The sequence below is a fragment of the Monomorium pharaonis genome, chromosome 4 (assembly GCF_013373865.1).
Source record: "Monomorium pharaonis isolate MP-MQ-018 chromosome 4, ASM1337386v2, whole genome shotgun sequence".
Classification (NCBI taxonomy): domain Eukaryota; kingdom Metazoa; phylum Arthropoda; class Insecta; order Hymenoptera; family Formicidae; genus Monomorium; species Monomorium pharaonis.
Window position 1 is genome coordinate 1,302,908 of NC_050470.1, and position 13,769 is coordinate 1,316,676.

A 13,769-nucleotide genomic window follows, 5' to 3' on the forward strand; every position below is an offset into this window, starting at 1 on the left:
AAACTGTGCTCTCTGTGAAATTACTAGCTACGCGTGAGGAGGGACGAGAAATGTACAAGAGTTTAAAAACCTTGTTCCCGTGTTTTCCTCGCGATGACGCCCTGCCCTGATAGTCAAGATCAATTTTATTTAAATAAGACGACGTTCGACCAAGTGACGTTTTGATGTAAATCTACAAGCTGCTATGTTCACAAGCACCATAAGCCCCTCGTGAAGCTTGGACTCGGTATGATCGGCATGTGGCCTGGCTCTTCGTGAAGAACGTTTCTCTTTTTACATGATCACCCTTGTCGTCATGCAGTACTTTCAGTATTCATATTTCTTCGCGCATTTTGGCACAAATGATATTTCCAAACTGATGGACGGTTTAAGTGCCAAGGTATGTAAACAATATTTTTTATTATTTCAGAGACATTATTATGGATGTATGTTTTTAAAAATTTATGTTGCTTATAAACGTTGATCACGTAATATATTTTATGTCTTAAAATAATTTTTATTATTACGATATTATAAATTGTATATAAAAGATCTTTACCAACAAAAAGTATTTATTATTTAGTGTATATTTCAAATAATTTATCTTGCTTTTAGAGTAAATCGATTGGCAATGCAATGTATGAGTCACTTTGGTACAATTTACCGCCAAGCAACAGTCGTATTATATTGTTTATGATGACAAGATATCAAAAGCGATTGACGATTACTGCAGGAAGAATCATCGATTTAACTTTAGAAGGATTTACAAGTGTAAGGGTTTATGCTACAAACAATTATCTTATTTAATACATTACCTTATTAATCGCGGATAATTTTTTGTAGATTGTGAAGGCTTCTGTCTCCTATACAGTATTAAATGCAATGTACTAAAACAAAAAAAGTTGGACGATTAGAATTTCTTAGCCCAAATAGTTTTATTAATAATTTAGTTGTTGGTACATTATGTTTATTGAAGTAGCATAAATTATGAGCTATATAGTCATTTTAGTAACAAATTATTTGTAACAAATTTATTGAATAAGTATGCTTTATTGGTGATAACTATTCAGTATTAAATAGTTTTTTAAGTTTGAAGTATTATAAAAAATTATTACATACTCTTAAAGACAAAACATATGTGAATATGTATTTTAAATATACGTAAACATTGAATATATCTTTCGAAAGTTTTTACTTTAAAAACCGAGTCTTGTTTTAGTTACCAAATATCTGTTGTTTTCTTTCTTTTTACTTTAACATATTTTATTTGTTATTTTTTATTAAATACAATTTATGTCGTTTAGGATTACTTACGTTTTTAAAAACATCGGATGCTGGCAATCTCATTTTTCTTGTCTAGCTTTTCCATCATGACTGTGGTCTGAAAGTATCTTTGGCTGTAGAAGAAAACGTAGAGAAACAGAACAAAACGTGAGTGAGTACATAAGTAAGGGGAAAAACAATAGCCGGATCAGTCGTTCTTTTCTCAGAGATATCAGGTATTTTATTATAATAAATTCTCCGCTGTTGTCTTTTCGCTTACATTTAAGTTTTGAGAACCTTAACTTGTTGTATAATTATTTTTTTATATCTAATATAGCTGAAAGCGACGTTAGCTAAGCTAGAAATTCATTTTTGAAGCAATTATGTGCCATTATGCGACTACTGAATTGTTCATTGTCTTACAAGGGGAACGGGTATCGTCATCGTTTTCACTTTTAATATCCGTGAGCTTCCAAGAATTAATGTGATGTGGTGCAATTACAATTGATCGTTGTACTGCCTGCGCTTCGTCGTCTTCGCTATGATTATTCAGTATTGTACTTTTAACCATCATCATCACGCGAACGTCTGTGTGTGCTTTTTACGCGTGACGTGACCGTCTATTTTTATCATTCAGTATACTTCTGAAAAAGCGATGAAACGCGCAGGCATTAGCCGCCCGGTCGAGATTGGTCTTCGTTTTATTGGCATGTGGCCGGAATCGGCTTATCCAAATCTCTACTTGTTTATGTACATGACAATGATAGCAGTTATGCAATATTATCAATATTTGTATGTTGTTGCGCGTTTTGATATGACTAATCTCACGGTTCTAACGGATTGTCTGGGTCTCGCTCTGGCGAACACTCTTGTTTTTTTTAAGTTGTCTTGTTTGGCGTGGAATCGGAGGTAAGATTTTCGGTTTTAACATCCAACTGAAGAGAAATGGCATCGAAGACTATTGTTATAAATAAGAAAGGGCGAAAGACTGCAAGAAAGAAAAAAGGAAATGAATAATTTTTATTATATTAATGCAACGAAATATTTAAATATAAATGCTACTTAAATTTTTTTGTTATTTACTGTCAGGAAACTTCTTGAGACATAATAAAAAACCATGTGTAATTTTTTATATAGACTAATGAAATTGTGTTTACTACAGATACTTAAGAAGTGTCTATTATTGGAGACAATATTGCTGTAAATAATCTTTGAAAATAGAATTAAATATATATATTTAAATATTCCGAAGCTTTTTTTCCACGATATAACTGATTAACGCGTACAGTTTTCAATAAAAGAATGCACTCTTCGTAGAATATTTCATAATATCCTGGCAGCAATGGATAGAGACTGGAATGAATGCATTATCAACGATTCTTCCATTATGATGGCGGTCGCCAATCAGTCGTGTCGTAATTCTATCGTGATCATCGGCATCCCTATAATAGCTGGGTTTTTCGTATCAATCGGTATTTACATATATCGCATGATGAGCAGCGAAATTTCCCGAGACTTACCAGTAAAAATGCAATTTTCTTTTGACGCCCTGGAATCACCGGTTTTCGAGTGCATTCTTGCCTTACAAATGTTTTATGTAATGTCGTTAGCTTCTGTAGCTGGTATAATCAATGCGTTGCTAGCATCACTGGTAAGTACATAAGGATTTTTTATAAACTTTAAGATCTCTTTTCGCGATTTTGTGAAAACACTCTGTAATTGCAGATGAAGAAAATTTTTCGTTTAGTTTAGGTAATGTCAACTGTTTTATATATTCACAGGTCATTCACATGGGTGGCCAGGTCGATATCTTGCGGCGAGTTATAACGGAAATACACAGTAGTAATAACGAACTCGGTACATCTATAAACTTACTCAGTGATCTCATTAAAAAACACCAAAAGATTATTAGTTTATCGGACGATATCGAGAATCTATTTTCGTTCATTGCGCTACTACAACTCTTGTGGAATACTTTAATCATCTGCTGCAGTGGTTTCATGATCATATTTGTAAGCGAGACCGATTATTTCGATCTTCTGATCGATAAGTTATCTTCTTTCACAGGCTCTCAGTACCCATAAAGGCGTAATGGTTTTAGCAAAGTCGATATTTTTTTACATTGCAAAAACATTAGAGGTTTTCGTATTTTGCTACGCAGGGGAATTCTTAAGCTTTAAGGTGAGAGTAAAGGATATTTCGTTAAATATGTATGATTATGTATTTCTTCTTATTTGTTTTAAAGCCGCAAATAATAATAAATAAATTGAGTAATAAATTTTTACTCAAATGTTAATTCACGTTTAATACAATTTTTTAATTAAATTCTGATAGTAGTATTAAGCTCTTTTCACGCTGAAGTGTTAATTTAGTTATTCTAACTTCTTTCAACTTATAAAGTAGACTTAAGAGATAAAAATGCAAAAAATTCTCAATTATATGGATGTTAATATAAAAATATAACAAAAAATGACATTGCTCGATTAATTAATTACTACTGAAAGAAAAATAACTATTAGAATTGTTATTATTATTACAATGACATTATGTTGTGCATAATAAATTCTAGTACGTTATACATAATTTGTTAACGATTATTAATTGGATAATAAATGACTTAAATGATTTGTTTTATTCACGTATTTTCAATTCGCATCACGCTTTTCAGAGTAAATCGATTAGCGACGCGGTATATGAGTCACATTGGTACAACCTGATGCCGTCCGACACTCGAGTTTTACTGTTCGTAATGTTGAGATCGCAAAAGCGACTGACAATCACCGCGGGGAAAATTTTTGATCTCACTTTGGAAGGATTTATGAGTGTAAGACCCGTATTCCAGAGCCGTCTCTTAATTTTTCGAATCTTTTAATCGAAATAATTTTTTAGGTCATGAAAGCTTCTGCTTCGTACATGTCTGTATTGCATGCTATGTATTGAATTGGGAGAAGTATCATTCGTCCGTAGCTTTAATAAACGCTCCACGCCGGTGATAGATTGCCCATTGCAAATTTTTTCAACAAATACTTGTTACGGACGCGACGAAAATAGATTGTATAAACATATATATTTTAATACGTTTAACATAAACGTTAGAATCTTATTCATAAAGAAATGTAATAAATATATCTCTTTATTACGTCCCTGTGTTTGGTGCGTATACGTTTCATTTTTTTTATTTGTGATATCTTCTTTTCTTTTGTTGAGGTAAATACTCTCTTATTTGATGGCAATGCAAGTACATTGTATGAATAATTCATCTTACAGCTTGAAAGATATTCATCACTTTTCAAGATCTTTTTGTCAAGAACTTTTTCTTTTTAACGTTTTTTGTAGAGAGAGTATTAACAACGGCGACCGTCTGTGCTTTTGCATTAAAAAAAAAAGATTATTCAAGTGAAGGTACACGTGTGTCTCTTTTTTTGCGCGCCGAAGCCCACAATCGTTGATTTATCGCAGCAATTTAGTTTACGTCGTCGCGCAATTTTTTTGTAAAATGCGTAATTGCAATTGATCGTTACTCGAACAAACGTAGCGCATTTACTCTGTAAAATTGCTCTACCTTCTCTGTGACGTCGTGGAGGGGAGTACACTATGGAGCTAGATCGAAAGACTCGATTGTTTTCTTTGCGACACCGCGTCTTCTACAGTCGTTATTCACCTCGTTGAAAGGGGATGGCGTGTACGGTGTAGTCTCTTGGAGTGAGATGGTTCAATGTGACGTTGCACTCTACGATGTTGAGAAGTACTGTAAGCCCGTTGTTGAGGATCGGTTTCAGTTTGATCGGCCTGGCGTGTCATACCGGACGTTTTACTGGCTCTTTTCATGATGACTATTGTCGTAATGCAGTACTTTTAATACTCCATTGTCTACGCGTACCTCAAGGAAATCTGACCAAGCTGATGGATGACCTGTAGGTCTATTCTGTAACTCTTAACGACAGTATCGATATCGTTACATTGTCGTTGCGCACATATTATATATGACAAAAAAGATGCGCAACGACAATATAACGATACCGAACTGTCGTTAAGAGTTACAGAATAGGCCTACTAGGCCTCACTTTGGATTACACCCTGACGATATTCAAATTAATCAGCCTTTGGTTTAACCGTCGGTCAGTCTTCCGATTACTTGGTAGATGATCTGTTGATCTTGATGCCTCTCTGAGCAATCTAAGAGACACAAATCGATAATTGGTTATAGGATATTTGCAGATATTTTGATCACTATGGTCGATTGGAAGAAATGCGGGAGCAAATTGCGCGAATGCGTGATGATATGGACAAAGCTAATTTGGCGCATCGTTGTTCCAACGCCATGATATCCACTAATGCTGTAATTACTTTTTTATATATCATCGACAGATACACACGTGGACGTGCGTTTTCTAAAAATGGGCAATTACGCGAGTTTCAAATACAGATACAATTTCCGTTCGAGGTTCAAGAAACACTCATTTACGAGTTTGTCTTCGTGGGATTGTTTTTTCATGTGTTAGAAACGACGATCATAATAGCGATGCCAAACGCTTTGATCTGAACGTTGGTAAGTTAAGTGACAAAAACGTTAGTTGTGAAATCCTTAGCTGAACGATATGTAAAATTAACGTAATAATATTTAAAATATTTTCTAGCACCTTAAAGTTTTTGTTGGATTTGTCGAACTTTGCCTAAAACTTTAGTTTTTGTTTCGAAATACACGTGAGCGGACAAATCGATATCATGTGCCAAGAGTTAAAAGAGATTTGTTCCATGTCCAAATCTAGCTTGGTATCCACTAAGTCGTTCGTCATAAGACAGAAGATCATATTGTTGTCAAAGAACATTGGAAGCTTTTTTTCATTCGTTGCTTTATTGCAATTCATATGGAATACTTTTGTTATATGCGCCTTAGGATTCATGGTCCTAATAGTGAGTAAGATTGCTTCAGCTACAAACTGCCTGTCACGTTTCTAGAACCTAAAGAATAAAATACGTTTTAAAAATATGTGTAATAGAAAAATCGTAAATTACATTCAATTAAAAATACTTTTTTTATGCGCAATTTGGGAGAGAGGGAGAGAGGGAGAAAGAGAGAGAGACGGAGAGGGAGAAGAATAGAAAGGGAGAGAGGCAAAGAGGGAGAAGAAGAGACAGGGAAATAGAGAGAGAGAGAGAGAGAGAGAGCGAGAGAGCGAGAGAGAGAGAGAGAGGAAGAGAGAGAGAGAGAGAGAGAGAGAGAGAGAGAGAGAGAGAGAGCGAGAGCGAGCGAGAGAGAGAGAGAGAGAGAGAGAGAAGAGAGAGAAGAGCGCGAGAGAGAGAGAGATATAAGAGAGAGAGAGCGAGACTATATTATATTATAAACATAATATATATAAAGATTTATATTATAAACAATATGTATATAGATAAACATTATGTAATATTTCAGTTTTTAGGCATGAATATGATGAGTAAATTTAAAATATTGATACGATTTATTATTCCATATCTCGCAGTAATCATAGCTTTTTTTTTTGTTTTGCCGGCGAATATTTGAGCACTAAAATATTGCTTTTATTTTTTTATTAATTATTTTGTTTATATTGGATTACTATTATAGATAAAGATATTTTGTATTTTTAATAATTTAATTATAAAATGATATAAAATAAAGTAATGTTTATTTAATAAAAAAATGTTTATTCAAATAGCGATAATGATGATCTTTGTCTTTGAGTTTTGTATGCTGTAATTATCAAATAATCCATTATTTTTTTTTTTTTAGAGCAAAGTTATTGGTGATGCAACGTATGAGGCGATTTGGTACGATTCATCTACTAGCGGGTATCGAATTTTACTATTCGTGACCGTCAGATTTCAAAAACGATTGACAATTACTGCCGAGAAAGTTATGGACATGATATTGGAAGGTTTCACTACCGTAAGTTCTTTACTTGAAATTTTATACTGTTTTTTTTTAAATATATTACAATTGTTAAATAAAAATAAGCGTAAATGTTGTACAGTATGATATGATTAATGTATGAATAATATATGAATTTATAAATAATATGTGTTAAAAGAATAATTCATACACATATATCGTATTGAAAGATCACCTTTGGACTTAAAATAATGGTTCGTGTCGTTTTTTCTGTATGATATTCTTTTAGGTCATGAAAGCTTCAGCTTCATATATTTCGGTTTTACACGCAATGTATTAAAACTTGAATCAATTTATGCTGGTTATATTTATTGTCATATTATCGCGAATAAAATAATAATGTATATTTGTAGAAAGATTAACAGGAATAGATGATTGTTATAATTGTGCAATTTTTTCTTTAATAATCAGTTATTTGCATAAAATCTCTATATTGTTTTTATAACCATTCTGTTCGTGTTTACTTACATTAAATACAAAGTTGATAATGATTTATAATGACAATTACAAAGTTGATAATGATTTATAATGACAATTAATTATGAAATAATTTTTGTAATTCTGCAACAATTACAGCGCCGACTTTTTATCGACATTTACTCTTATGAATTGTAGTTATATATGTTTATCTACTCACTATATACCCGCTTTATTTAAATATTTTTGACTAAAAATTAAAACATTTGTTTTCAATGCTTGATTTTTTTGCGTGGAATATTTTCTTTTTTCGCAAATGACAAGCTAATATTCAACAAATTAATATTCCATAATGTTACTGATTACTGTGTACTGTATAAATTGGTTGCTTTTTTTTTAAATCTTCTATCTCTCTACAATGCGTAACTTTTTGGTTTTCTCAAAACAAAGCTATATTTTTTTAGCTTATATTTTTTCATACTAGAGAGTCACAATTGTGTGTCTTTAAAGAAAATTATCTAGTACTTTTCTTCATATTACTGCATTTGATTTATCTGGCAGTTGAGGATAGCACGTTTTCTATGTGTACCTTTTTTGCTCGCGAGAAAAAAACTTATAATCGTCTGTCATCGCAACTCAATTCATTATTTCATGTCCGTTGTCGTACTACATGATTGCAATTGATTGATGCTCGCGCACCCTGTATTTTTTTCTACGAGGTAATTATCCTGTAAACTGTGCTCTCTGTGAAATTACTAGCTACGCGCGAGGAGGGACGAGAAATGTACAAGAGTTTAAAGACCTTGTTCCCGTGTTTTCCTCGCGATGACGCCCTGCTCTGATAGTCAAGATCAATTTCATCTGAATAAGACGACGTTCGACCAAGTGACGTTTTGATGTAAATCTACAAGCTGCTATGTTCACAAGCACCATAAGCCCCTCGTGAAGCTCGGTATGATCGGCATGTAGCCTGGCTCTTCGTGAAGAACGTTTCTCTTTTTACATGACCACCCTTGTCGTCATGCAGTACTTTCAGTATTCATATTTCTTCGCGCATTTTGGCACAATGATATTTCCAAACTGATGGACGGTCTAAGCGTTACTCTGGATTACACCCTAACGTTTTTGAAATTGTTAAAGTTCTGGCACAATTGTTGGTAAGATTTGCGATTACTTGCTACTGTGATTTTGATACACTGTCCGGGACGAGTAATTGGTTGTAGAATATTCGTGTAGGATATTTTGGGCGCGATGAACGATGATGATTCGCAGGTGTGCGTGTGATGAGCAAGGCCAATCTGACGCATCTATGTGACGTTGCTCTAACGTCATGATAACTGTTAACAGTTTGTTCACTTTTTTCTATTTCAAAGTAGTTTCTTAAATCACCATACGATCTCTAAAAAAGGGATTCTCCAAGTGTCTCTGATGCAAGTTTCCGTTCGATACAGTCACCGATTCCCTCATTTTCGAGCTCATTCTTTTGGGACTGTTTCATCACGTGTGGAAAACGGCGACTGTAATCGAATTCCTTGATTTTAACATTGGTAAGTCAAGAAAATGAGAAATTTTTAGAGCCGTTAAATGAACTAAACTCATCAGGAAGTCGCGCACGAGCTCTCTTCGATCGACTTATAGCGCATCTCTTAATTATCGCGAACGTGTTTCGAACATTCAGTTTTTATTTCGAGGTACTTTACACAAGCGGAGAGATCGATATCATGTGCCAAGAACTGAGAGAAATTTCCACCACGCAAAAATCTTATTCGTCAATGAGCTCATCAAGAGACATCAGAGGATCATATCCCTGTCGAAAAATATCAATAATTTTTCTCGTTTGCATTAATACAATGGAACACTGTAGTTATCTGTTCCATAGGAATCATGATTATGATAGTGAGTAAGAATGTTTTACGTACAGTAGAAATCCAATGTCCCTCAAAGACGTAAAATTTCCTGTTTCATTAAGTCACATTTCATATCTATACGGCATACTTTTTTCCGTTTATTTTGGAACTGGTTGAAAAATCTGAAAATAATGAAACAAATTACAATATTTGATTTGTTTAGAATAATTCTAAAGTGAGAGGGTGAGAAAGCGAGAAAAGAGAAAAACTTTCGCGAAATATTTGTATAGCAATATAACATTGTTTTTCTCTGAATATAATGCGTTATCCCATTTTCTTGACACTGGAATTACGTTCTTAGAGCGTTGCATGTAGAGCATAATACCAGTCTAATAATTAAAAGCACAAACGCGTACGAGATGTTACGACTTACTCCTGATTAACATAATCTAACACATTATTATGCAGTCTCTAGGCACGAATATCGAGGGTAAATCCGGATTATTAATACAATCTATCATTCCATATATTGCTGTTACGTTAGAAGCCTTTGTTTTCTGCTTTACTGGCAAATATCTGAGCATTAAGGTTAGAACTCTTTGTTTTTAATGGTTTCTTTATGTGAGTACTTTTTTGTAATACGTAGAAAAGTATATTTTTTACAATTTTATGATTTAAGGGCGAGGCTGTTATATGACTGTATATTTTTTGTTTTACAATATTTTAAATACATCTTTCTTTTTTTTTTCAGAGCAAGTCCATCAGCAATGCGGCATACGAAATTTTTTAATACAATTTGTCTATCAGTGAATGCCGAATTTTATTATTGATAATTGTCAGATCTCAAAAGCAACGATCACGGCTGGGAAACTTATAGATCTGACATTGGAAGATTTTACGACTGTAAGATTCTTATTGTTCGAAGATTTTTTTTTATGTGTAACATAACACATAATTAATGCTTTTATATACGTAAAGAGTTATTAATTCAATATTGAATTATGAGTCTTATAATTAGATATAATAAATTAGATATAATATATAGTAAAACTGTACTGTTGTATACGCCATATTAATATTGAAATTTTAAAGAACATCTGTGCTTTTAGTTGCTGTTTTTTTATAGAAATAAATTCTTTAGTTATGAAAGTTTCAGCGTCGTACTTGTCAGTATTGTACGCAATGTATTGAGACTTAAACTGACTTATCCCGAGTAATTAACCGGGTAATTTGCTGATTAACTAAGTGTAAAAGGACTTGTAAAACAAATAAAAACCAACAAAATTAAATGTTGAACTTGTTTTGTTATAAATTGTTGTATCCGCTGAAAAACGCAGAATTAAAAATGAAAATTATTATTTAACAAAATATTTGTGTCAATATTTTTACGCGACAAACAGGCCAATGATTAAATTACCCGTTTATTAAAAATCTATTAGGTGGCAATAAGAATATATATTAAAGCTTTAGTTACATTTCTGAATTTATCAAATTATTTTTCCATCTTTATATTGACACAGCGATTCATTTTGCAATCAGAAAATTTATTGTACTCAATATTTTCGAAGTTTTTCTAGATTCGTCAGTGAATATTATTTCAAATAATTTGCAGAAGACATATTCGTATGTACAATACGCATGTGAACCATAAAAATAAATTACACAAATGGTCTCGTGAATGTTATCATGTACTTTCATAATTTACTTTTTTTTAAACTCGCGAACAAACTACGAACAATTTAGTTCCATTTGCCTAGAATACGTAAAGTATAATTACAATTTTTCCATCAAGCTATGCAGAAAAAGAAGTGGACATTTATACTTTTTCGACGAGAAAAGTTACGTTGACAAAGGGACATGATTGTAAAAAAACTGATGCGCAGTGAACTGTTCGTCATTTTTCTTTACTTTCATTAAATCGTCAAAATATTATTGACGATTTAATTGTGGCCTTAAATTACAGTTTGACATAAATTTGCTAGTTTGTGGATACATTGCCGATAAGATAATGTAATATGTTACGTAATATTAATTTTGTTACATAGTCGTGTTCAAATAACAAGATTTCTCAATTTCTTAACACACATCATCGATTCAAATTTCGTTAATGACTTAAAATCATCAAACCTTAACACGAACATTTATACAACATTTGTGTCTCACAAAAGTGCAATGTTTCTATTTTAATATTCATTGTATAAAACAATAAATTACAGAATTCTTCATGAAAACCTAACTGCTATGAATAATGATTGGCGCGAATGCATCAATGTTGATCGGCATTTGTATGTTATGCAAATCAATGATAATGTTGCGCATTTTTTACCAACGCTTTATTTAGCTTTAATACGATTACTAGGATATTTTACTTCTTAGGAGAATATGCAATTCCTTTTATGTTTTTAATTAAAGACTATAATGATACTTTACGATTATTTCCTATGAAGGTACAATTTCCCCATGAAACTCAACAATTGCCTTTATTTGAACTTCTTTTTGTGATATTATTTCTACATGTGATGTTAAATTCAACTTTTCTGGCTGTTGTAAACACAATGATCTTTACTTTGGTAATTTTCATATTTTTTATATATCTATATTTATGTATTAATTAAATTTATGGAACAGAATGATTTGTTAATTAAATACTATGAATATTATTATTAAATATTATCATTAAATTTTTATTTTAAATAAGAATTTTGCAAAATTTTGTTACATGTATATATCCGTTTTGAATGCTAATACCATAAAAAGCAGTAGATTTCTTAAAGTAATAGTGTAATTAATAAAAGCTAATAGGTTAACATGATATTGATAGTAAACAAAGAATTAAAGTTATTAAAAATATAATTGTTATTTTTCGACTTTTTATATTTGTTAAATATAAATTTAAAAACATATAAATTCCATAAAGTAAAGGTGCAATTAATGCTTTATTTCTTTGCATTATTATTATTAATACTCTTACCCAAAGATATACATATAACGGAGTGCGTATGTTTAGGTAATATATACTGAATTTTTATTAAAAAAGCGCATATAAGATTTTGTGTGTGTGTGTGTGTGTGTGTGTGTGTGTGTGTGTGTGTGTGTGTGTGTGTGTGTGTGTATCTGTGTGTGCGTGTCAACAAGTTTTTTTTATTATCAAAACAGTCCATAAGCGAACGTTGTATATACAATGACATATATAATATGCAATAACATTTTCTGTTGCGTATAGAAATCGTGCATATATAAAATCAATAATATTAAAGCATTATAGATGCATTTGGCATTGTGTTCGTGCTCGAGATCGTGGCGTGACGTCGGCATACATACATGACCATATTTGGAGTTGTTTAAAGGCCGTCGTCAACGATCATTCTTTTGTCTAAAAATAACGCAAATGAGAATTATAAAAAAAGGGGAATTGAAAGTCGGAAAATAGCATGTCTTTTGGGCAAAGAATCTTCACTTTTGGTTCGGCCCCCGAGTAATAAACACGGATTCTCTCTCTCTCCCGGTCACGCAGTTATCGCTACGATCTCGAAGTCGCGACGCACTACCATTAGTGATTGTGAGATCCACGGATCTTCAACGAATTATTAGCACGGTCGTTACGCATCATATTGATATTTGCAGCGACTCAGTTCGCGTGTGCTTCTAGGCGTTGTCGCCGCCTAATCACAATCACAATCCGGCGACTCAGGGCATACGTGTTCCTAGGCGTTGTCGCTGTGAAATAGTGCGTGCGCGATCGAAAGCTTCTATAATATAAAATAAAACTGTCAAATAAAAACGATCGATATCGCGGAGTGTTTCAATAAACTCACTATATAAAGTGACTATAAATTAATAAGAGACTATTTATTTACAATCCTAAACGTGGTGTGGATGGTAAAACATTCACTTTATTATACGCATAAACATTTTCTAAATTACTAAAAGAAATTTATTATGGTATGATTCGCTCTTAGTTCGAGAGTTTATTCTTCTTTTATTTTATTTTTTTATAAAGGTTGAACTGCACGCAATTTAATTCCAGTCGTTTGGAATATCTAATGTGCAATTACCATTATTCTCTCGTGCATTTAATGATTTTCACGATTGGTATAAAAGATGATAAACATTTGTTGCTTGTCGATATAATTATTTTCCAAGAGATAAAGTTAAAAAAAAACTAATGCAATAAAAGACTTTTTTTCAGTAATTTTATCTATACCCTGTCTTTGTTACTTTATAGTCGAACTATATATTATCTACTTCCGATGTAAACTGTTAACAAAATTATAGGATGTTCATACAAATAATGAGTTCTGTCTCCATTTATCATTATACTACGCGGCGTATAATAATGATTAATCCATATCCAT

General features: G+C 32.4%; 2 protein-coding genes and 1 long non-coding RNA gene across 3 annotated transcripts; 2 read left to right on the forward strand and 1 right to left on the reverse strand.

Annotated features, from left to right (window-relative positions):
- The first annotated feature begins 1,878 nt into the window (after nucleotides 1–1,878).
- Nucleotides 1,879–7,523, forward strand: LOC118645083 (odorant receptor 82a-like). The gene is made up of 7 exons (XM_036285465.1): nucleotides 1,879–2,151; nucleotides 2,560–2,893; nucleotides 3,024–3,254; nucleotides 3,310–3,423; nucleotides 3,911–4,066; nucleotides 4,132–5,791; nucleotides 6,992–7,523. The coding sequence occupies exons 1-6, from the start codon at nucleotides 1,898–1,900 to the stop codon at nucleotides 4,180–4,182; spliced, it is 1,140 nt and encodes a 379-aa protein (XP_036141358.1). The 5' UTR covers nucleotides 1,879–1,897; the 3' UTR covers nucleotides 4,183–5,791; nucleotides 6,992–7,523.
- Nucleotides 2,158–2,835, reverse strand: LOC118645090. The gene is made up of 3 exons (XR_004962839.1): nucleotides 2,763–2,835; nucleotides 2,529–2,684; nucleotides 2,158–2,230 (listed from the first exon to the last, which is right to left on the reverse strand). It is a non-coding gene; the product is annotated as an uncharacterized LOC118645090 (long non-coding RNA).
- On the forward strand, nucleotides 7,065–13,252 carry LOC105828997. Its single transcript, XM_036285468.1, has 3 exons — nucleotides 7,065–7,147; nucleotides 9,883–10,002; nucleotides 10,166–13,252. The coding sequence occupies exons 1-3, from the start codon at nucleotides 7,118–7,120 to the stop codon at nucleotides 10,202–10,204; spliced, it is 189 nt and encodes a 62-aa protein (XP_036141361.1). The 5' UTR covers nucleotides 7,065–7,117; the 3' UTR covers nucleotides 10,205–13,252.
- Nucleotides 13,253–13,769: the final 517 nt, after the last annotated feature.

Coding starts and splice junctions, on each gene's coding strand:
- LOC105828997 (XM_036285468.1), top strand. CDS start 7,118: ATGGACATGATATTGGAAGGTTTCACTACC. Junction 7,148..9,882: donor TATTGGAAGGTTTCACTACC/GTAAGTTCTTTA, acceptor ATTATTATGCAG/TCTCTAGGCACGAATATCGA. Junction 10,003..10,165: donor GCAAATATCTGAGCATTAAG/GTTAGAACTCTT, acceptor TTTTTTTTTCAG/AGCAAGTCCATCAGCAATGC.
- LOC118645083 (XM_036285465.1), top strand. CDS start 1,898: ATGAAACGCGCAGGCATTAGCCGCCCGGTCGAGATTGGTCTTCGTTTT. Junction 3,255..3,309: donor GTGGTTTCATGATCATATTT/GTAAGCGAGACC, acceptor CTTCTTTCACAG/GCTCTCAGTACCCATAAAGG. Junction 4,067..4,131: donor CTTTGGAAGGATTTATGAGT/GTAAGACCCGTA, acceptor ATAATTTTTTAG/GTCATGAAAGCTTCTGCTTC.